The following is a 22,497-nucleotide window of genomic DNA, read 5'->3' on the forward strand; positions in this document are numbered from 1 at the left end:
TTATCTTGTTTCTTGTGCAAGGCTTGTGGCAGTCTTAAAAAAAGAATCTAAGAAAGTACATCAACATAAACTCATGTTTTTCCTTTTTTTACCAACTTATCACTGACTGCTGTTTAAAGCCCTTGCTAAACTGGATTTTACGTACAGACATCCTGTCTAATATGCCTCAAACGAACCTTTCTCCATGATTTTGCCTAACCTTTCTCAGTTTGTTTCTATTCTGGCTACCAAAGTTCTGGCAGCAGTGAATCCTTCAAGTAATTATTTTTTGTTTTCATTTTTACCATATATGCCTGGTGACTTTTGTAGCTGGGGAGATGGGAAGCATAGGATACTGGAAATGGAAATCTGCAGTTTTTCCTCATTTTCCCACTGAAATATTATCAGACTGGTGAGAGAAAAGCTATTAAAAATTTTAAGGCTGCCTAATGACCTAGATTGATGAAGGATGTGTTTAGTTGTAGTCCAATTTGTAGAAAATAGGCATCCTCCATCACAAAGTTCAGCAACGAAATTGCTTCCGTATGCTTGACTTCAGCATCTGGAAAAAGACTAAGGATTAAATTAATAGGGATACTTAATCTTCCACATGCCTCTTACTATTCCTCCACATCCCCTAGGTTATTACTTCTGCATTATTGCACTAACTAAATACAAGACGAGTACCTGTTAGGCGGTGGTTCTTTTGATTTTTATTGATTTTGCATATCTTTTAAAATTTCCATCCATACCCACAGTTTTTAGTTCTGTTTCTAGGTATCAGGAAGGCAAATCCTCACACAATATTCAATACCTGAACTGCCTAGGCATGTTCAGCCTGCAAAATGCTGAATATTTCCATGCCAGACACTCTCCAAAGCTGTCTCTTCCAATAGATGACGGTTTCTAACCATGGTTTCCAGCACTAACCAGAAAGTCAGATGGTTGTTTGTCAGTCTTTTACCATCGCTTTTGCAGCACTGTTACTCAATTAAAAATAAAGCCAAAATATCCCTGTGCATTGCATGCTGATGTGCAAGGTGGCCATCGCCAGTTAAGGCCTTTTATGAAGTTTGCACTAATTGTTATGTTATACCAGGAAGCACAGTAACTGTTCCCACATGATACAAAATGTCATAAAAAATAGACAAAAGACCCCATCAAAAATAGCAATAAAACCCTATGTGAGATAATGCAGGTATTTCATATAAAATTGGAAGACTGGCCACACAAAGAATTTCATTTAGGTGAACCATCTGTCAACATGAAACCTGGTATTTGTGAACCAGGTAGGTGAGATAATACTTTTTTAAGTAAAATGTTAAACTACCTAAAGTATGCTCTTAGGTTTGTAAATATAAAGCATCCAATAATTAAATATATATATACATGTACAGATCTATATTTCCATTTATGATAGAAATGCTGTCATGTAAGTAGGACATCCATGTTACTGAGCAAAACTGTATCACAACAACCAAAAAGACAAAATCATCTCAAATGCATACAACTTTGATAACACTTAATGTTTCTGCCTACACTGATGAAGGAGGCCTTATTGAGGCTACCTCATGTTTTGATCAAACAGCCTCCTTCACAGGCTTCCAGGTCAAAGGAAAGACTCCCACCACCTTTAACAGGCTCTGGAGCATGTCCTAAACCTTTCTGCGCTGGATGGACTGGGAGTTCACTACTAGAAACGGCATGATTACTATTTACCTTGTGATACAATAAAATAGCAAATTTAACAACATCATAGTGAAATTCCTCTGCAATATATAACTCAAGTTCATATATTTTTGAGTGAATCATCAAGAGAAATAAATTAGATATGAAACTTTTTGCAATGGGAAGCTACTATTTAATTAGAAAGTAAGAGTAGGAATGGGAAAGACTAAAATCAGAAACTGAACCTAGACTTTTCAACGGTCATTGTGTTCATCTGGACTGGGTTTAACTGGGTTCCAGCCCAACTGATTTCTAATACATTTATGGATAGAATCAATGCTCTAGTGAAACAATTACAGAAAAATATTTAGCCAGAAGAAAATGTCATACAGCGCATATAAACTTTATAACATGCAGGTCTCCACTACTTTTTGAAAGACACCTCAAATGAAGCCTTTGCGTTTACTTCTCTTTAAAGGTTCCATACTCAGCATGATCAAGGAAAAATGTATCATATATCATATCCTTACAGTTTTACTGATCATGGGATCTATACATCACAATCAATCAAATACATTGTAGATGGATGACAGAAAACCAAATCACCATAACCAGAACTCAAAAGAGCTGTGCAAAAAAGAGAACTTCCTTTCGGCTTTGGTTTCCAAGATCATTTCAGATTTCCAGTGGGCAACTCAAGCAGCACGGTGGCATCCCTTCTAGGATAGATGCTTTCACATGAGACATTTGCTTTTAATTGATTTTAAAAGGAGGTGCAATCTGCTTTTAAAGTATATCTTAAAAAGTGAAACAACTCTCTGTTCAGTGCTGCACTGCATGTCTGAACTTCTGCATGTTGCTCTTTGGGTTTTTACCAGTCAGAATGCAAGGGTTCACATTTTCAGCTGTAAGCTTGCAAAATGTGCATATGCTTGATGTTATTATTGTCTCAAAAGTGTGTCCCCCACACCCAAAAAAGGTGTCCCATTTCTCACTGTTACATACCTTCTGTATAAACAGAAATCTCCATTCATATCTCTACAACTTAAAATTTAGCTGTAGACGGCACTATTTATAATGTTCCATATAACTGAAAAAGACTATTATAAGATTTTAGTTGTGAACTAGGCAAAACTGATATTAATACTGTACTTACTGTCAGTTACAGGAATAGTTCTGAGTATATAGAAGGGACACTCAGAAAAATTATTTGGATTGCTGTAACTATTCTTAAAAGGCAAATTTTTAAGTGTCCAAATAATTGCAGAAGGTTTAAGTCCTATTTTTAAAACAACTTCACAGAGAATAGAGCATAATGGCTACTGCTCAAAATGGTTTTAAAATTTTTTTTTGTGAATCTGCATTCTCTTATTCTGCTCTGAGAGGTCCACAGGCAGGACTTACTGACATTGGGGGGAGTGTTTTATGTAGGCACAATAGACTGTTGAGAGTCCAGGGAGTGCCAGTTTTAGCCCTCACTGTATATTCCAGATGATTTTGTACAGTGCCCATATTTAAGACTGAACTATCTCAGGGTAGCCAAGCAACAAGCCCAACTGATTATCTGAAAGTGCAAGCTGCACCTCTTATATCTAAATTAATGGTCAGCAAATCATCGAAAAAGAACAGATTAATTTATTTCTAAAAGTTAGCATTACAGCCATTTATACCCAAGCTAAAATTAAAGCAGTGAAAAGAGAAGAGGAGATGTAGCACACAGGAGTTCTTAAGTGCTCTGCGGGCTTGCTCCTGGATGGAGCTGCTGGGCACACCCAGCATTAAACCACTGGCACGCAGAGCTCTCTGCGTGAGGATTAACAGCGCTGAGCACACACAGCTGTGCCCATCTGGAAAAATTGTTTTTGATTTTGATTTTGGTAGCAAGCCAGCAGTGGCCAGGTTTCTTGAGAGCAGGCTGAACAGTCATCCACAGATGTTTCAGGATAAGGAGACAGAAGGCTGCTCACCGCAAAGAAAAAAAAAATAAAATTGATTTTTTGCTGTAATCCTGCTCACCAATGTTCTCTGAGGGACCGGACCAGTGTATCAACCTGCACACACTCAGACCACTGCTACTCAGTGGGATCAGTGAGCTCGGTCTATGAGCTCAGCTGGTGGGCACTGCACCACTGCAGCTCCACGCCTTTGGACCACACGGTGGGCATGACAGGGGCTGCAACTGCCCGCACTCAGCCGTGGAAATACACCTTCAGAAGAATATAGCATTTGCTAGAAGAACACAACATTTGTTTAGAAGAACATTAGCATTAGTTGCTTTATAAGCAACAGAGAACAACAGCAAAGTCAAAATATGCCGCCATTACATAATGGATTGTGATTTCTTTTCACGAAGGCCTATAAGGTTGTGCAGTTTCTAGTTACATTTACAAAGCCACCTTTTCAGTCACCTGCCAAAATCACAAAATTCTACAGGAAGGAATCTGCAGGAAGGTTCCTCCAAGCATGATTCCTCCCCCTGGCTTTTCTATATTGAGAAACAATCTTTATTTACATTATCACAAACTGTATATATTACAAGGTCAAAGTTTCCTTCAGTGCACAAGACGAAGAGACTCTACAGGACTCTCTCCCTCATATGAAAATATTCCTAAATTTAAGAAATGAAAACATGATTTTTTTCTGATTTCAATACTTGGAAATTCAGATTTTTGCCATATAGTATAATTCCTGCCAATACTCTACTGTTTGACTCCAAGTGTTTTATTTTTAAAACGTCCCTTTCACGTGCCATCCCCTCACACCTCCAGAGCGTGCTTGCTTGTGCAACAAGGACAAAAGCTTTGCAAGAGTGACATGATGTCCCAGAAACATGCTTAAATACTTTTGAAACCAGAATTATTTGTATTTGTAAATGCTTCTCGAGTTAAAATCCACCTCCACAAAAGCCTACAGGAATATACATAGAATTGCATTCTGCCTCAGTGATGTGCAAGTAGCAGATCCTGTGCTGACAGCAGACATTCTTAAGCAGAAGCACCCAAAATATTAAAAAAATGAAAGTGCAGAGTATCTTCCCTTCCTGTTTTAACACAGACTTTCTGACAACTGTACACCAGCCTTCTGCTGCAAGGAACATACTAATGAACATAGAAAAAGATCTATCAGAAGAACTCATCTTATTCCTGCGGCATGGGAAGTATCATGTAATTTCTTGCTTTAGCAAGAGTGTCCAAATAATTTCAGAAGGCTATGGCTCATTTTAAAATATCTTAAAGGAGATTTTTCAAAGGCACAAAGGTGGTTAGATGCTAACACTAGCCTACAGCCCTGAAAACTTCTCCTTCAGAAGTCCAAGATTCAAAACTTATTCACAAACCAAAGGGGATGTAACTGTTTAAAATATGCAGTCACCTTAAAAAACAGGTGATATAGATATCCTTTACATATTGCTCAGCTCAGGAACAAGTTTAATTGTATGCTGAAAGCATACCACATGCGTTACAGGAAAGAGAAGGCCAATCTCAGAGAGCAAAAAAACCAAAACATTAGCTTTGGCCACCATCTGCAGCTGCAGCAAAAATGTCATTTCAGCATTGCTGGTGTGTTGTCATGTATACCACTGTTTGCAGAGTCCAACTGAAATTCTCTATTTTTAGCCTTTCAGCTACTTTGAGATAAAATTCCTGCAGATAGGAGTAGCTGTATAGGGCAGATAACATACAACTCTGAAACCACAGATGACCTCATGGAATTGCAAAGAAAGAAGGGTCTGTTACTTAAAACAAGGCTAAAATTTAACCCACCTATACTAAAATTAAACAGGGAGTGTTTTACAGTCCCATTACAAGACATAAAACAACAGTCACTATAAATTCACAGTGTACTTATTTGTAAGGATGTAAAAAGAGCAATTAATAACCCCCAAACAGCTTATCTCTGAGTCAGTACAACACCAAAGCTTTCCCAGGCTCACTGGAGATTTTACAAATAACACTGAGAAGCTATTTCAGCTGTCATTTGAGAATTATTTGTCCAAACTGAAAAGTTATTGCTCTTTGTCACAAGTCACAAGGCATTTTTTAGTGTTCCACACTTTCAGTTGATATTATGGAGAGAAAATAAATAAATGTAATCTAAACTTTCTGGAAAGGCCTCCCATGTGTAAGAACGCTTACCAACCACAGGTCCGAGTGAGCACTGCACAGGGACTCTCTGCAAAACGCACATTACCTTTCTATTTTCTACTTCACCCCTTCTGTGTGTCACCTTCGTGGCAAAAGTCACCTGTTCCCTTTAAAATGCTATTTATTTCCAATAGATTGAAGTCCAGTTCTGAGTACTATCATTCAAGTTTATCTTCAGTATTTAAAGAGAAATATGTAAGAAATGGATATGTCACAAGTGAATCAATACAGATCAGGGTGGTCAGTTCTCATCCTTTGGGATGTGTTGCTCACATCTCTCCTTGTTTGCAGAATATTTAACAGATACTTCTTCAGAAAAAATCCTTCATGAAGTTATCACATACATCTGAAAGCTCTTTTCCTCAAGAAAAAAATTCAGTCCTTGATGAACAGTTCACTCGAACAAACTGTTTAGATAGAGGAGTGAAATAAATTCTTTCACCCCCTCACCAAATCACTATAAAGGATCAGCAAAGGATTCAAACCATTTCTCTTAACCCTCCCTTTCTTTCCTTAATATCAACACAGGTAAACCTATATTTTTAAACAATGACACAGACTCTATCTGTCATCTAATTTTGCAAGCACAGCCAGCATTGAAATAAAGGGTTAGAAAGCACTTAACTGTTAATTTGAGATTATAGAACAAGTTTGATTTTTTTGGGCTTCACGTCACTTGAAAGGAGAAACTCCATTTGTCATAAGGAATGAAAACCAGGACAGAACAACGTTTGCTATCACTCTCTCTAAGGAATTGTAGGTGGAGTTATACAAACATCAGAGAAATGATCAAAGGGAAATCTTAGGGACCATAATATACTGAGGTATTAAAGGAACAGAGCCTTTTATCTATTGTGGAGGAAGGAAGTAGAGCACTGAGACGCGTAATATATAGAATTAAAAATAAAAAATCCAAGCAAGTCCCAAAAGAGATCGAAAATAATTAAAGCCTGTTTTTTTCTTATTCTGTTAAAATGGCAAGAAGGAACCAAAAATGCAGTATCCCACAAAAATCATGCTCCATCACCTGGAAAAGCCAGGCATTCAACTCTATTTTAAGCAGAATTTTTCCCCACATCCTATGAAACAAGCACTGTTTGATTACAGACCACGTCCTCATTCACTGCCAGTCTAACTGAGGCTTACCTTGTCCTCCACTCTGTTCAGCCTGGCACCAATCGTGTTATTCCCCCGATCTTTGCTTTTTTCTGTGGAACAAGAAACATTTTAAAATTAATATATGGTGGTATAACAAAATAGCAGCAAGCCACAACAGGGTGTGTTTAACTAGCCCACCAACGCAGTGTAACTGAACACCTTTGCCAGCCTGGTAGTTCTATTCCCTAAAAGCAGCTTTTTGTTTCTTTTTATAGCATTAGCCTACACCATGGCTTTTAATAGCCCTTAAGTTTTAGGCACTTTCAACCTCAATTTTATGCTTTAACCTGGGAGAACAAAACGTTTTCCAATTTAGTTAATGCTTTAATTACCATTTAAAAACAATCTGCACTATACAAACAATCTACAGCAAACTTGAACAACGCATTTGATAACACTTAGTCTTTTTCTCCAAAAAACTATATAGAAACATGAGTTTGAAAATGACAGTAACAAAGAGCTTTCATTAGCCAGACTTGTCACAAACAAACTTAGTACTTTGTGCTCCTTTCTCAGTTTCTTTTCAAATCTACCAAAGCTCTATGTGAATATTACTGATTTCATAGAAACTCTGTAATCACAGGACACCATTTTATTCAAAATATGGCGAGTCTCAGAGACAACAGAGCCAATATTTTAAAAACTTTTGTGGAACTAGGTGTGTTGAATATCTAAATAAGAACCACCCTATTTTAAAGGTGTTGATGACTAAATATTATTGTGGATGCACAGTGGACCACAACTGGTTGGCACAGTTTGAAAATTTGGCAACAAAATAAAAAGTATTTTAACAAATATTTTCCATTAGTTATATCTTAATCAGATTTAGACACATCCTTTTTATTTACTTACCCGAGACAGAGATAAAAAGAGATGGCTTCCCTATCGATTGGTCCAACCTATAAACCAAAAAGAATGATTTTTAGTTTTTATCAGCCTGAACAGCATCTTCATTTTCTCTAGCTGGAGCGGGGAGACCTTTTCATAAACAAGCAAAGTGAAGTTTAAATAGTTCTGATTTGTACTATAAGTGAAGCAGTTGCTTTGGGCTAGGAATAGCTTGAAATTTAAAAAAATAATAACAAAATGGGATTAGACTTAGATTGGTCTTTGCTTTCTTTAACCACTGTAAATTTTACCCTGCTCGTTGCTTCTCCACATGAGCAGCACTGTTTCCTCCTTTCCTTCTTCTTCTGCAGTGTACTTGCTGCTTCTATCTGTCATCTCTTACTTTGCTCTTAAATGCAATTCTACCAGAGCAGGTGACAGTATTTCACTCTGTATGTATAATACAGCCCCAAACACAGAGGGATTCCAGTGTATAGCCAAAGCTAGCAGGGACTGAGGCAATACATGTAAGTATAATGAAAAGCATAAGCCCCGATCATCATATTTTTAAGCTCTTTGCCTTTTCCTTCCTGTGTGAAAAGAAAACTTTACTTGAATGCTGGTTTGTATTCCATAACTTTGCACAGTGCTACCGATATGGCACCTGTAACCCTGCCAGTTTTTGATATCCGGCCTCAGTCACTGATTTATTTACAAACATCCTTCTGCTGGTGTTTATGGATGCATACACAACTTTATTGACATACCTCCTCTGTAACTCCTTGATTCGCACCATCAGGTTGAGGTGGCCCTGCGAATACTGCTCAATAACATCTCGGACATCATAGGGCTTTCTAGCTTGCTGTAAAATAAAAAAAACAAACATACCTTTAAGCCACAAGGATGTAGGAATGGTCTATGTTAATGCAGATTTTTTTCAAGAGTAAACAGGAAGTTCTTTTAACCCCTTTTAACTCTGTGTAAACATTAGAGATACTTTGATTGTTGCCACGATCACATATTTCTTGTGGAATAATTATGAGTTCTGATTTCCTTCTTGTTACTGCAGGTCTACATGCCTTTCAAGAGATTATCTACCAAACTTGAGGCCAAAAGAGCTTGGAGCCAAAATCTGCCTAGACGTTTGTGGTCATTCTAATCTCTTCTGGAAATAAGGTTCATATTTCTCAGCCACCATACAGTAAAGAGGTCTTTCACATGCAGAAGCCCTTATTCACAGTCAGCAGCAAGACAGCTGGACTTCTCAGTTCAGCTCTTACCATGGAGTACTGCATCCAGCTCTGGAACCCTCAGCACAGGAAGGACATGGACCTGTTAGAATGGGTCCAGAGGAGGACCACAAAAATGGTCAGAAGGCTGGAGCACTTCTCCTATGAGGCCCGGCTCAGAGATCCAGGGTTGTTCAACCTGGAGAAGAGAAGGCTCTAGGGATACCTTATAGCAGCTTTCCAGTACTTAAAGGGGGGCTACAGGAAAGATGTGGACAGACTTTTTAGAGGGTAGATTCGGACTAGATGTTAGGAAGAAATGTTTTATGGTGAGGGTGTTGAAACATTGAAACAGGTTGCCCAGATGAACAGGTGGTAGGTGCCCCATCTCTGGAGACATTCAAGGTGAGGTTGGACTGGGCTCTGAGCTACCTGATCTAGTTGAAGAAGTCCCTGCTTGTTGCAGGGGGTTTCAACTAGATGACCTTTAAAGGTCCCTTCCAACCCAAACTATTCTATGATTCTGTATTTCTGACTCATTCATTATGCTGTCTATTGACACTTGGAAAATAATTTTCAAGGTTTGGTGAAAACCTTGATAACACTGAATTACAACTTCTCCTTTCTTGCATCTTTTGACAACAAGGAAAAGTTTACAGTAGTAGCATCTAACAGCAGAATTTGTACCCATTTGAAGTCTAAGAAATATTTTGTCATCTGTAGTTCAAAAGATGGAGATAATAAAATACAAAAACCATGCTGTGGCACCTTCATGCAGTCCTCTGGACCTACCTGAGAAGTAGCTCCCATGTTTCAGGAATTGTTACTTTTATAATCATTACTTTAATAATATCACTTCACCAAAAAAAATATTTTTCAGTGTGCCAGATTCCCCAAAGCCAACTGCAAACCTTGGCTGAATGTGAGATAGTCTCTACTGGAAGAGTAAACAGGACTGGGAATTGCTTCAATCTTACCAAAGAGCACACAGAATTCCCAAGAAGCTCAACTGCTTGCACACATATAAATCATAACTAACATCCACAAAGAAAAAAATATGATGGCATAAGCCCATAAGTCTTTCCATGGACTAGTATTGCAAACATGGTGATATAAAGAGAATTTTTGGATTATTTTTGTACTATAAATAAGCAAGAGAGAAACCTGCAAGATCAGCTTGAAAACTCAGGTTCAGAAAAGCTGTTCAGTAAGAATAAAAATGCAGAGCTTTCTCCTGCCACCTTTATACTCTTACAGGTGTCTGACAGTAGAAAGAGTAGGTGTTGGCCCTGCCTGTTTTTCATTTACTGGGCTGCTTCTTTCTCTTTAAAATAATAACTGAAAACCTGGAGTAAATAGAATTTATGAATGAACATTAATTTCTGAGGTATTTAAGAGTCAGTACTGATTATTCTGTAATTACTTCATATTGAAACAGGATCTTTCTTGATGTTGAAAACATGTTAGCTTTGTAAAAGGAAAAAAACCTGCAGCAGGCAATGGATAAGTATTGAAGAAAGAAAAGCAGATGTCAGCCCCACAGCTTCCCTTAGCTTTGCTCACTTCTGTCCCTCTGCTAGTTAACCAATACTTATGGCAAAAATCTTAAACTAGTTAAAATTTTCCTCATCATATATGAAAGCCTGCAAAAGGCACAAAAGCCAGTGTCAAATATTAAAAGTGAATCACTGGCCATTGCTGTTTCCTTATAACTGCATGCACAGGAGGCAAATCTGGGAAAGGGCGAGAAGAATCTATGAAAGGGGAATTTCTGGGAAATGTAACCAAATAACAATCAAACATAGTGGGTAGAACATCCTTTGAAGCACAGGACACTCTGAACTGCATTGTTTGGTACAGCCCAGTATGGAGATTAGTAAAGATTACACACACAATTCATGATTCATACCATGACAAATGAGTTACATAAGATGATGAATTGTAAGACTATAAATGCAAGATTTTCCAGTGAAATTGTAACAAACCAGACAACAGTTACTCATGTCGTCAGTAGAAGTGCAACCTGTATTTTTAGTTTATGCTATGTATAGAATATTTGCCATGGTGAAAAACATAACACAAGTTATAAACATATTTTAGAAGGAAACTGATTTACTCAACAGGAAGAATTTACATGGAAAGAGTTGAAAAAAAAAAGATTTCAAAATGACAATGGGAAATCAGATCAAATCCCTGATCTCTGGATTAGTGATGGATATCATAGTTGTATCCATGTGCGTAAGTCTATTTGGAAATATTTAGAAACTTTCCTAATTGGAAGACAAAGCTTATTTACTTATGAATCCAGCCAATGGAATAACTGAGTATGGTGATTTGCTTTCTGAAATTCAGTTTTAAGGTTAGAGTGTGCCAAAGACATCTGAGTTATAACTAATATATGAAATTCATTTTTGGTAGGCAGGGCAAACAAAGCCTAGAAAACAATTAAATTCTACATACTGTTTTCCCCATAATCTATAGAACGCTTCCTTAACCACGAGCCATCCATCTTAACTGATGCACAGGACTTGCATTGACTACTACTAGAATATGATCTTTCCTACACAATTTGAAACAGTCCTACAGACTTTATGAGAGCATAAACACATCCATAAAAAAGGTATTAACTCTTTATAATATTATGCTGGGTGCTTACATGGACATCATCATATGGACTATATTCAAACCTGGAGTTTAAAATAGAGTTAAATTTCTCTCCTTCTTTTAAAGAGGAAAAGGTGGCCAAGTGTGATGCTTCACAAAGAATTGCTTTTCATGTCCTTTGAAATGTCTTTGGTTCCCTGTTTAGCTTGTCTTTATTTATTTTATTTATTTTCTTAAACAGGAAGGCTCTTCTTTCTAACTGACTTTTGTCCTTGTGGTGCCATCATCCCTTGTAATAAATTGAGCTCTTAAAAACATGTATCTAGGCAAACTTAAACATACAGGTGTATCCTGCAAACAGCTGGTATAGTTTAAGAACCATGCTGGGCTCATGCTGGGACCTATTTTGCAAAATTTTCCTCTTCCTCTCCTTCTTCCTTTGCTTCCCCTTCCCAAAAGCTTCAGAGACAACTCTAAAAAATACTCCTTTTAAGTGCTGGCCTTGCAATTACTTATGTTCCAGCTAATTTTAAGCATGAATAGTCCAATGGACTTCAGCTGAAATTTAGTTGGTTTGTTTTTTCTTTCCCAATAGTTATAGAAAAAAAAAAGCCCTGAATTTTCTTTTAGGAAGATACATTTCACACAAACACAAAGTTTAGAAGGCAAATATCTACTGGAAAACAGCAATGCAGAGCTCTCAAATGCTGAAAGATACATTTTTAAAATGCACCTTATGCTTTACCTAAATTTCAGATATTGCATTAGACTGGTTATTAGAAACTGTACAGTCATTACTTGGCACATGTTTAAACATTTTAATTTCTTATGACTGTTTTATGCGCATACAATAGAACAAAGCAGATTTACAACATACTTTTGAGGAAAGAATAATGACAGTGATTATCTCTTAATTACAGGAGAGATTTTCAAAAGCACCTTGTGGCTTGAATATCAAGGTGACTTTGTGCATTAAGTTACTTAGGTGCTTTTGAAAACCGTACCTTCGGTGCGATCCAAATTTTTTAACTCGGTCATAACCTTGTATTCAGAAATTATGGAGAAGTATCAGATATCCCCGATATGTTCCTATTGGGACATTTTGCATCTGACAAGCAGCAGCGTATCACTTGTACGCAGGAGTGACTTGAGATACATTTCACTTCAGCCTAACTGACATTTTTAGTTCTTTAGTAACAGCTAATATTGATAGCTCAGGAAGAAGAAAGACTACTAAAGAAGGATGAGAGACAACCTTGTTGAAGGATTTTGTAGATGGCCAAGACTAGGTCTTTTGCAGATGCGAAAGTGAGAGTACAACTGAGAAGCCAGATTAGGAACCAGGATACTGAATACAAACAAGTTTTAAGTATGAACTCAATAGTCCCATTCTATTCAGTCAAATGGTTTTTCAGCTTCTATCAAGTCATCTGCCGCAGGGGAGTTTCGTTTATTTGCCAGGTGGATAATGTTGCACACGGTGTTCAGGCATTCTCAAAATCTGTTTTTGACAAATACCACTTGGGAGGTAGGTATGTAATGTGTAGAGTTCTTGTTTCTAAGCAGCTTAGTTAATACCATGGCAAATATTTTATGATCTAAATTTATGAGAGCAATGATTCAGTAATTACCACAGAGAAAAGGATCACAATCGGGTTTTAGAATGAGAATAAATTAAAGTTTAATGGAACTGGCCACATTTAGGCAGTTTTTCACAGAACAGGAGAGGACACATCACTGGAATGGGCCACATCCCTTGCCAAGTTACAAGTGCTGGACAGCAGGTGTTAAGGACCTTCTCAACAAAATGACTATAAAACTTATTTTCAAGTAGTCCAGATGTTGTACCTTCCTTAATTTTAGTCTAATAGAAGTAACAGGTGAAATGTGCTAGTGGAAACTCTCTGAAAGCACTCTCTCCAAAAAAACCCTGAACATGAGAGATTTCTGTCTGAATGGGACAGGCTGAATACATTATACATAACTGAAACAAATTTCTGCAAAGCTCAGACAAACTTAGCCATAAATTAGCTCATGAATGTTAGTAAAAATAAAAAGATTCAAAGTAGGAAATTGCTAAGGAATTTAGGCAGTGCTGTAAAATTTCGATGAGGAAGTCAGAATCATGGTTTTGAAATAGCATTGCCTTACAGAAACAATGATCTTTTGGACTGTTAGTTGTCATCATCATCATCACCATCTTTCTGATCCTAAAATTTGTGCCCTTCAAATTTGAAGGAAAAAGGATGCTCTTCTTTTTTTGGGGGGGGTCTAGATTAAGGGCAGAAAAGCTTTTTAGTTTATTGTATGCAGTAGTGGCAAGGTCATATATGAAAATGGATGTGGGCAGTTAAGCCCCTCTCTTTCTTTGCGTTTCCAGTTCTGAAGCCTGTTCTCTGGAGACTGTCCCTTATTAATTGATTTTACGTAAAGTAATGTATTTCTTACATATATATATATATGTATATATTCACCTGGTTTAAATCAAGCTGAAGGCTGTTGACAAGTGTTTTTAGTGGATTAATGAAATTGATTTAGAAACCACATGCTTAGAAAGTTTGCAGTCTGAATTTTTTATTCAGAGCAGGCAATGAGGTTAATTAACTACTGTTAAATGCTTATGGTATCACAATATCATAGCAAGCAAAGTGGCACACAGGAAATGTATGTCAGTGAAGGCTAGAGGAGTAAAGAGAAATATTATATCACAAACTGGGACGGAGGTCTCCTACCTCTGCAGAGGGGAGAAGGAAAAAGGAGGGAGAAACTTTCCAATATGCTAACAAATTTCCACCCTGGTTTCTTATCAGGACTTCATTATCATTGAGTAAGAGACAGAAACAAGGCTGAGGTAGTATTTTTATCTCTAATCCTACTGACTCAGCATGACAGTAACATACAGCTCAGAATTAATGGAGACATATGAGAATGTTTGCACTGCGAGAAAGAGACAGTGATAACAGAGGGTTAAGGGTCAAGTCCATTAGCAGAAAATAACACTTAACATTTTAATTCAGACCCCATTTCAGGAGTTTATCCTATTTCCACTGCATCCACAGTTGACTAACCTCCTGCTGAACAACCACGCTATTGAAGGAGGAAGAGAATAGTGGGTGTAGCTCACGGTTACTGAAATGAATTGTGTTAGTCTCTCTTAAGTTTCTAAAAGAAACAATGAATCAGGAGAATAAAAGGGTTTATTTAGAAAAGGAGCTTTTTATTCACAACTTACCTGAAACTTTTTCTTTGCCACAAAATACTGCATCCTACGAATCACCTTAATTGCTGCACGGTGGTGTTCTCGCAGCCTGTGGGAAAAATGAGGAAGGTGAGTGGGGTGAAACAGCATCTCCATCCAGACAATAAATATAACAGTCTGCAGTAAATGCTTCACTAACATGTGAATGTGTAATGTAAGTAGTTGTGATTCAGCCTGGGAGTACAACACACTATTATGTTGACCTTCCCCACCTTTCAAGAAGGCTATAAAAATCCAGGATTTTACCTGACCTAAGCTAGGTTTGTATACATTTCACAGTAAAAAAAGGTGTCCACAAAACCTTTTCCTATGTCTAAGCAAACCTCCACCCTTCTTTCCAGTATTTCACTTCTGCAAAAATGTCCCAGTAAACAAATAGGCTAATGCTAGCTCATGGCATCCCTGCTCTGTGAGCCCTTGCTGCATCTCTCTGCTACTAGGACAAGGATGACTTCCTCCAAAACCAAAGGAAATAAAGTCTTCAAGGATTTTAAAGTTCTGCTTCAGAGAAATGGGAGCCAAAAAATTTGCTATTAAATATCAAAGGTGTGAAAGTGTAACTCTCATGCAGCTATACATCGTATACATAGATGAACACAAAAACATCTTCTGACAAATAGAAATAAATTTCAATTGCAATAAAACTGCTTGTAGTATTTTGGTTTCTGCATCATTTCCTCCTGGGTGTTATTCACAGTCCATTATTTCTGAGTGAAATATTTTTGAGACAGACGGTCACTAGTAAAGCACACCAAATCCCTCATTCTCTATCTAGATGATGAGTATCATCTAGAAGCAAGACAGCCTGATAATAAAAATGATATTCACCATTCAGCAAAACCCAAAAACTAGACCACCAAAAGGATTTTCCGATGCAGCTATTTTACACCAGCCAGTGTTCAGTGCTAACGTAAACTTCCATGCCAGGAGGGAAAGTTAATAATCTCATTTTATTCCTTCCCATTTCCAGCTCCAGTAGGAAACCTTACAGTAAGCTTGTTTCTGCTTATGCTGTAAAATCTAATTCTGCACAACAGGCTGTCCTGATTCCCTAAGATTAAATGCTTCTGCGATGAGGGAAGGGAATAAAGGATTTAATTAGTAGCCAAGGTTATGATTCACGGTTGTTTGATCTCTTTCGCAAACTGGTAACAAATGCTTTAGTAAATTGAGAGTTTAACCATTAACTGGCGATATTTGTTTGTTCAGCCCCTTGTGACATCTCTGAATTCTGGTTACAGAATAGCTATCTGCAACCTCTGGGGACATACAGCACGCTCAGGTGCCAAATAGCCACTCAATACATTACCATCCTGAAAGCAAGAGTTTCAGGAATATGGGGTATTTTTTTTTTAGGAGCGTGGTGGGAAATGACATCACCTGAGCGTGCTTACAGCCAGCAGCAGCATACCTTCGCTGTGCATGCATCCCCACAGCCAGCTGGAGATGCCCTTCGGAGATGTACTGCCATGCAGGGCCAGTCTCCGATGGGAGGGAAAGAGTTTCAAAGGGCTACTGGGATACTCCAGAGAGCCCACTGGCTGCAGTGTAGCTGTGGGCAACTAAACTCTCTTGCAATTGAAATCCACCATTTTTATACATTTGGTTTTGCCTAGCTTTGGGCGAAAGCTTGTTTGATAAGTGCAGTAGCAACAGGGTTACCAGACAGGGTTTTTGCCCTCGTGTTAACAAAGCTATTTTCCTCTCTTGAGCTCTCACCAGGCTTTGAGCCTCACCCTCAACATGCCCATCAATCTCATGATAAAGGACATCCAAAGGGACTTCCAATCACTATTTGAGTGATTCCAATAACCATCAGCACATTACCTTAAAAAATAAACTGAAGTAGTTTGTATGCCCCTAAGATCAAGCTAAAGATTACTGCTTCCAATACTGGACAACATCTCAGTCTGCACCTTTCTGAAGAAAAATTGCCAATAGTTTTCACTGGCTACCAGCAGTTTTCTTTCTTAACATAAACAGGACATCAAGATCACCTTTGTCAGGGCACATACTGTGTGACATTTCCTGTGGACTCAGAATTAGGTCCCAAAGCTGCCAATGAAGCAATAACATTGTCAGAACCCATAGGGATGATCCAGAATGGTGAAGGAGGATATAACAACTCATCAACAACAGAAAACTGTCCCGGTGCTAATAGGGTCAATAGATTCATACAAACCTAAATTATTTGCAGGTATAAACTAAGTGTGCTTTATTTGCGCACTGAAAATTAACCTGTTGCCGATGCAGTCACTCCTCAAAGCATAAGAAACAAGGATTAAAAAAAACCACCCAGCAACAAAACACAAAGGATCGAGCACCCACATTACAAAAGAAAGCCTGACACAATAAAATGACTAGAAATCATTTGGTTTTTTTCTGCCTCCTTTTGTTCTTAGAATATTTTATGTACAATAAGTCATTTGGAAGAAACCTGATCTCTTCATTAGTCCATTGGAAATCTGGACTGGAATTTCACATAATTTGGAACAAAACAAGCACGTCAAAGAACTTCAGGTGATTCTACAAACATTCTCATTTGGTTGGAAAGTTGTTATACACTTATAAATGCCCCAAACTATTGTAATGGAGTCGTTTGTACTTTTGACTGCAATATTATTCATTTTTCACAACACAGCCAGCCAAAACCCCAATAGGTTTCCCAAGGTATGGTTCATTCCCCAATCCCACATTCACAGACTGCCACAGTGAATGTCACCGGCTTCAGCCAGCACCCGATTGCCTCCTTCCTGCAAAGGGACCTGCAGGGCCACCCCAGAAGAACACTTTCTGGGACCAAGGCTAAGATTTTTGGTTACAAAAAACGGGTGGCTTTACAAAGAAGGAAGTAAACAGTTGCATGGATTGGTTGGTTTATGTTTCAAGAAAAATAAAACTTTTTTTTTTTTTAAATTAAGTTTTACAAGATTAATTCGTATTCTGAAATACACAGTTTTGTCACTAAAGAACAAGAAAGGAAAAACAATTACTATTAGAAATATTTATTGTCCTTACAAAGCTGCTGAATTTTTTATCAAATCCTTAGTAATGCCATTAGAAGTTTGTTGCCCTTTTCATTTCAGGATGGTGTTCTATACATTGGTTTAGTGTTAACAGAAATATTGAAGAAACAAGACAGAGGAAAGGCGCTGCTAATTTCCCATTTATAACATTTGCTTTTTTGTTCATTTGTAGAATGTTTTATTATCAGGACCATAATGTCTGGCACAGATCTCCCAACGTACATGGATGTTGATATTATCAGAATTAAAAGGTCAATGCTGTCTATTCAAAATGAGTTTAACAAGAACGAAAACTCAGTAGGAGAGAGAAACAGATTTATAATATCTTTTACAGAATGCCCATTTCTCAGTAAACCTAACACTGATCTGAAGTCAAGCTCAGTTTTCAAACATATTTAAATTCTCTGCAGTCATCTTAAATTTCTGACTTAGGACAGAGCTAAAGTATTAAGAAAGAAGGCTGAAGTCGGTTTGCCTGAAGTTCTTGGCACTAATTGTTATTTAGACTTGAACTTTATCTTTAACACATCAGATTTTAATAATACGTTTTGCATGTGAACTGAAATATTTTTTCCATTCAGGCACTGAAAAGCATTCCTTGTGACAGAATCTGGTAGATGAGATTCAGAGTAACTACATTAAGCCATTTCATTAGTGCATTTAAGTCTAATGAAATCTTTCAGCATTAGTCCTCCAGGCGCTTTTGGTGTAGAATTTGCTGTGGCTCAAAGTTATTCTTGTCTTTTCACACATTATGTCATTCCCTGCCCATTACGGTTGATGGGAGTCCCTCTGTACTGGGCAACATTTTAGATGTGATAAATTGGAAGGGATTAGGTTGCATCGCTGTGTATTCTGTAATAGGAAATGCTTGATCACCATACCAGGAAAAAAAATCAGAATCACTGATTATTTAAAATAATGTAGACTACCCAGCTTTTCCTTTTATTTGTTGCTACAGCTTGGCAACTGTTGTTTGCCACCATTATGATATATTTATTGGGGCATCTCAAAATACACCCTGGCCCGTAAATGATTCACAAAAACCATCTTCAGGACAAACCAGTAAAAGCTGCCCAGAAGTGTTAGTAAAGTTTGACAACACTTGAAGAGCAAACCAATTACAAAATTTTATTAAATGGGCTTCAGCCAAGCTTAGTGTTTACATAAATAGTGTTTACATGAGTAAAGTCTCATAACATTTTCAACATATGAATGTTTATTTTTAATGGACAAACATTCTTTACTAGATCTTGCCACTCTGGACTTCCCATCCATTTATGAAAGTAAAGTTAGAAACTAGTGACAAGCCAAATGAAATTAATTCAGCTATCCCCCATAGTCCTCACCTCCACAGTCTTCACAGGTTTAAATGCAATAGGAAAACAGAGATAACAGATATAATACAGAACAAGAATCACAAATAGCAGGTAAGCTAGATTTTAAAAACTTCTTTGGTCTTAGCAGTCAAAAGCATTCTAGTAATTACTGGAGAACTGTAATCTGATTACAAAAGATCTATGTCTACTGAACTCTTATTCATGCTTGCAAATTGGTCATGAACAGCTAAGATTTCATTAAATGTACTTGTTCATCTAAGCGCTGAATAATTCTATGTCAGCAGCAAATGATTTTTATGAATTTGATTAATAGTTTCTATAGTGTTAGATTAATAATGTCAAGCATTTAATTTTAAAAATACAAGCTGTTTTGATTTAAATGCATGTCTCACAATGTAATTTCTGTTCCCTATCTAGGGGAATGCAGGGGCTGACTCCCCAAAGGAGTATTAGTGAATATAAATTTAAAAATTTCTCTGCAAGAATACTCTGTAAGGGTAACGTCAAATTCACTCTTTTGGTGAACCCTTCAGCCAGTAAATATCTTGGTTATTATTTACTGCATGTGAATATAGCCCCAGGGGAATTAGCTTAAACTGAATTATTATTTTTAAGCTCCTCCCGCAATAGGTATTCTCCCAAATGTCTATGGTTGGTCTTTTTTTAAAATTTAAAATAGGCAATTTTAAATTCACAGTCATATTTTAATAGATTTGTATTTTATTTTACGGCAGCTTTCATGTCTCCCTTCTCAAAAGTCATGGGCGTAACTCAGAAATCTGCTCGTGTAGTTATAGCAATCCTCTTTTCTCCACAGATAGTCTGTTTTATCTTGGTTTGTGGATTTTTAAGGGACATGGAAAAAAGAACAAGTTTAAAAAATAACATTGTCTTTGGAGGATTTTGATGTTTTAATATCATCAGTTAATAATAAAAATAGCCTACTATTATAAGAAACGTTTTACAAAGGAAAAAAACTGTGTAGGTTTTTCATAGGCATGCCATTGGAGCATGGTATATAAATGGGGGAAGCTGTTGGCAAGGTGCAGCCTCCCCATGAGGTGGGCAGCTCAGCAACCACAACATGGAACGTGAGGGGATCTCCCCAGCTCCCAGCTGCACCTCAGCAGAGATGTAGCACTGGTGTACAGCTGGAGAAGGGCACATGCGCTGCCTTCAGCCTGGCTCTGGGGATTTTCTCCTGCTTTGGGAGACTTTGCGCAGCTGGTGGGAAACCTGATCAGCCACATTTGGCAGGTCAGGAAGAATCTTGAGCTCCCCACCTGTGACCTGGGAGAGGTGTCCAAGGGGCAGCGGGGAAGCAGGAGGTGGGGGTTGATATGGAAAGGGGAAACAAGCTCAAGTGACTTGACCTGTTTCAGACACTAATGGCAATTTGAGACTCAGAGCAACTCTGGAAAATGCAGATCATCAGTCTAGCCCTTTAAAATATGCTCATAACAAGGCAATCTGAGATGAATATTTAACTGCAGGCTTGAGAAGGGAAAGAACCATTGCTTTCCTGACCTGGAGTTAACACAGGTCAAAATAGTAACTGCCATGTGGATCAGCAAGAGATGGCATAAAGCACCTAAGTTTTAGGAAGCTGTTTTTTGACAGGGAACACAAGTCTCACAAGGGGCTTGGCTTCATAACTCACCTGAAGTACAAGCCCTCCAACATTTATACTGCTGCACAATGACTACATTGCTCCAACTCGAGATTATTTTACAACTGAATTTTCAAGAACAGCTTTCTGCAAAGCATTCATGGGATACTGGGGGAGTGGACACAGGATAAGGAAGATAAATGCACCACTAAGAGCAGTTTTCAAGCATGCTGACTCTCTGCTCCATGCCCAGTTGTCCCTCTATTACCCAGCATATCCTGACAAACAAAACAAAAAATTGTTTCCAACTAAACAGAAGAGGATCCAGAATAGCTAAATAGCATAAGATTTTGGACTGCAATGCTCAAATTTGTTCATCTTGAGGGAAATGGTCCAACACATAGTACATCTAGAACCAAGGGAAACTGTTGTAGCTAGAAAAAAAATCATGGATATGTTTTCAGAACTAATGGTATGCTGGAGCAAACAGATCAGACATTTCCTTTGTGATCTGCCCACAATGATCCTAGTGAAGAACATAACACTCATTATAAAAGTTCATGTTGAAACCAGGCAAGAACATGAGATTTTTTGTATGTTCTAAATCACCTTTGCTGTATATTTTCACAATTCTGCTTTTACTTAAATCTGTTACCAGGGTATGGGAAGTTGCACAAAGGACATGGGGGAAAAAGCTAGGAAGACAAAATTATTTTTGGAAGGGACTGAAATGCCCTGTAAAGAAAACAGGACAAATATGAAAAGGAGTTTCCATTTTGTCAGAACTGGCTGTTGTTCCCAACTTTAGTGGTATAAGTATAAACTTCCAATTGATACTGATACCGATATCAAATGACAGTGAACTTTTATTCAGCTCTTCGCTCTCTGTATCTTGTTGAGTCAGAAGGCAGTTGCTTTTTTACACGGTTTCAAGGCCAAGCAATTTGAAAGTAACTAGACACAAATGAGATCAGAGATAAGTAAATAATAATGCATGGCATTGTCTTACAGACATAGTCTGACACGTTAAACTCCTTTTCTAAAGAAGCTGAAGACAGAACACAAGAGAACTGTGGTTCAGTGCACATGGAAAGCCATGGATATTATTCTGAAGCATCTGGTTAAGTGCAATCTTTTCAGATTAAAAAAAAATACTTTTTGCAGAGTTTGTCATTCATGGGTCTGAATTATACAAGGGTATACAGGGCTACAGTCAGCGATCCTCAGAAGAAATAACCATATTGCCTATGGTTACTTGCCTCTCTATTGTTGGCCTATTAAACTTACAGTAACCTTTGAATATTAAACCGGCTGATGTTGCATTACTTCATTATGCTCAACAGGCTGTTAACACTACATGGTAGCTCTTTGTTGTATTTGACATAGGGAGTTCCATGACGACTGCAAAGTCAAGACTGAGTCTGGATTTTCTATTTGGCTTAAATTGCATTGCCCAGAACACACAGACACAATGTACACAGAAATATCTGTATTTCTGTACACAGAAATATCTAATGCCAAGTACGAGATGTAAAAGCATCAACATTTTGATCAACTCATTAAGAATTCTCAATTATTTGTTTCCACTCTACATAATACTTTAACATGCTAATTTAAAGATGTGTATCTCACATCTTAATTAAGACTCATCA

At 37.6% G+C, this 22,497-nt stretch overlaps 1 protein-coding gene across 2 annotated transcripts in view; it reads right to left on the reverse strand.

The window, feature by feature from the left end:
• KCNQ1 (potassium channel, voltage gated KQT-like subfamily Q, member 1) overlaps nucleotides 1–22,497 on the reverse strand; it is a 365,443-nt gene that overhangs the window by 99,196 nt on the left and 243,750 nt on the right. For both annotated transcript variants that reach the window (XM_014959920.1, XM_014959919.1), the window contains 4 exons: nucleotides 14,844–14,919; nucleotides 8,546–8,640; nucleotides 7,803–7,849; nucleotides 6,939–7,000 (listed from right to left, as the gene is read on the reverse strand). In XM_014959920.1, coding sequence (XP_014815406.1) covers nucleotides 6,939–7,000; nucleotides 7,803–7,849; nucleotides 8,546–8,640; nucleotides 14,844–14,919 — 280 coding nt within the window. The remainder of the gene's footprint in view (nucleotides 1–6,938; nucleotides 7,001–7,802; nucleotides 7,850–8,545; nucleotides 8,641–14,843; nucleotides 14,920–22,497) is intronic.

This window comes from Calidris pugnax, unplaced genomic scaffold (genome assembly GCF_001431845.1).
Source record: "Calidris pugnax isolate Ruff unplaced genomic scaffold, ASM143184v1 scaffold435, whole genome shotgun sequence".
Taxonomy (NCBI): Eukaryota; Metazoa; Chordata; class Aves; order Charadriiformes; family Scolopacidae; genus Calidris; species Calidris pugnax.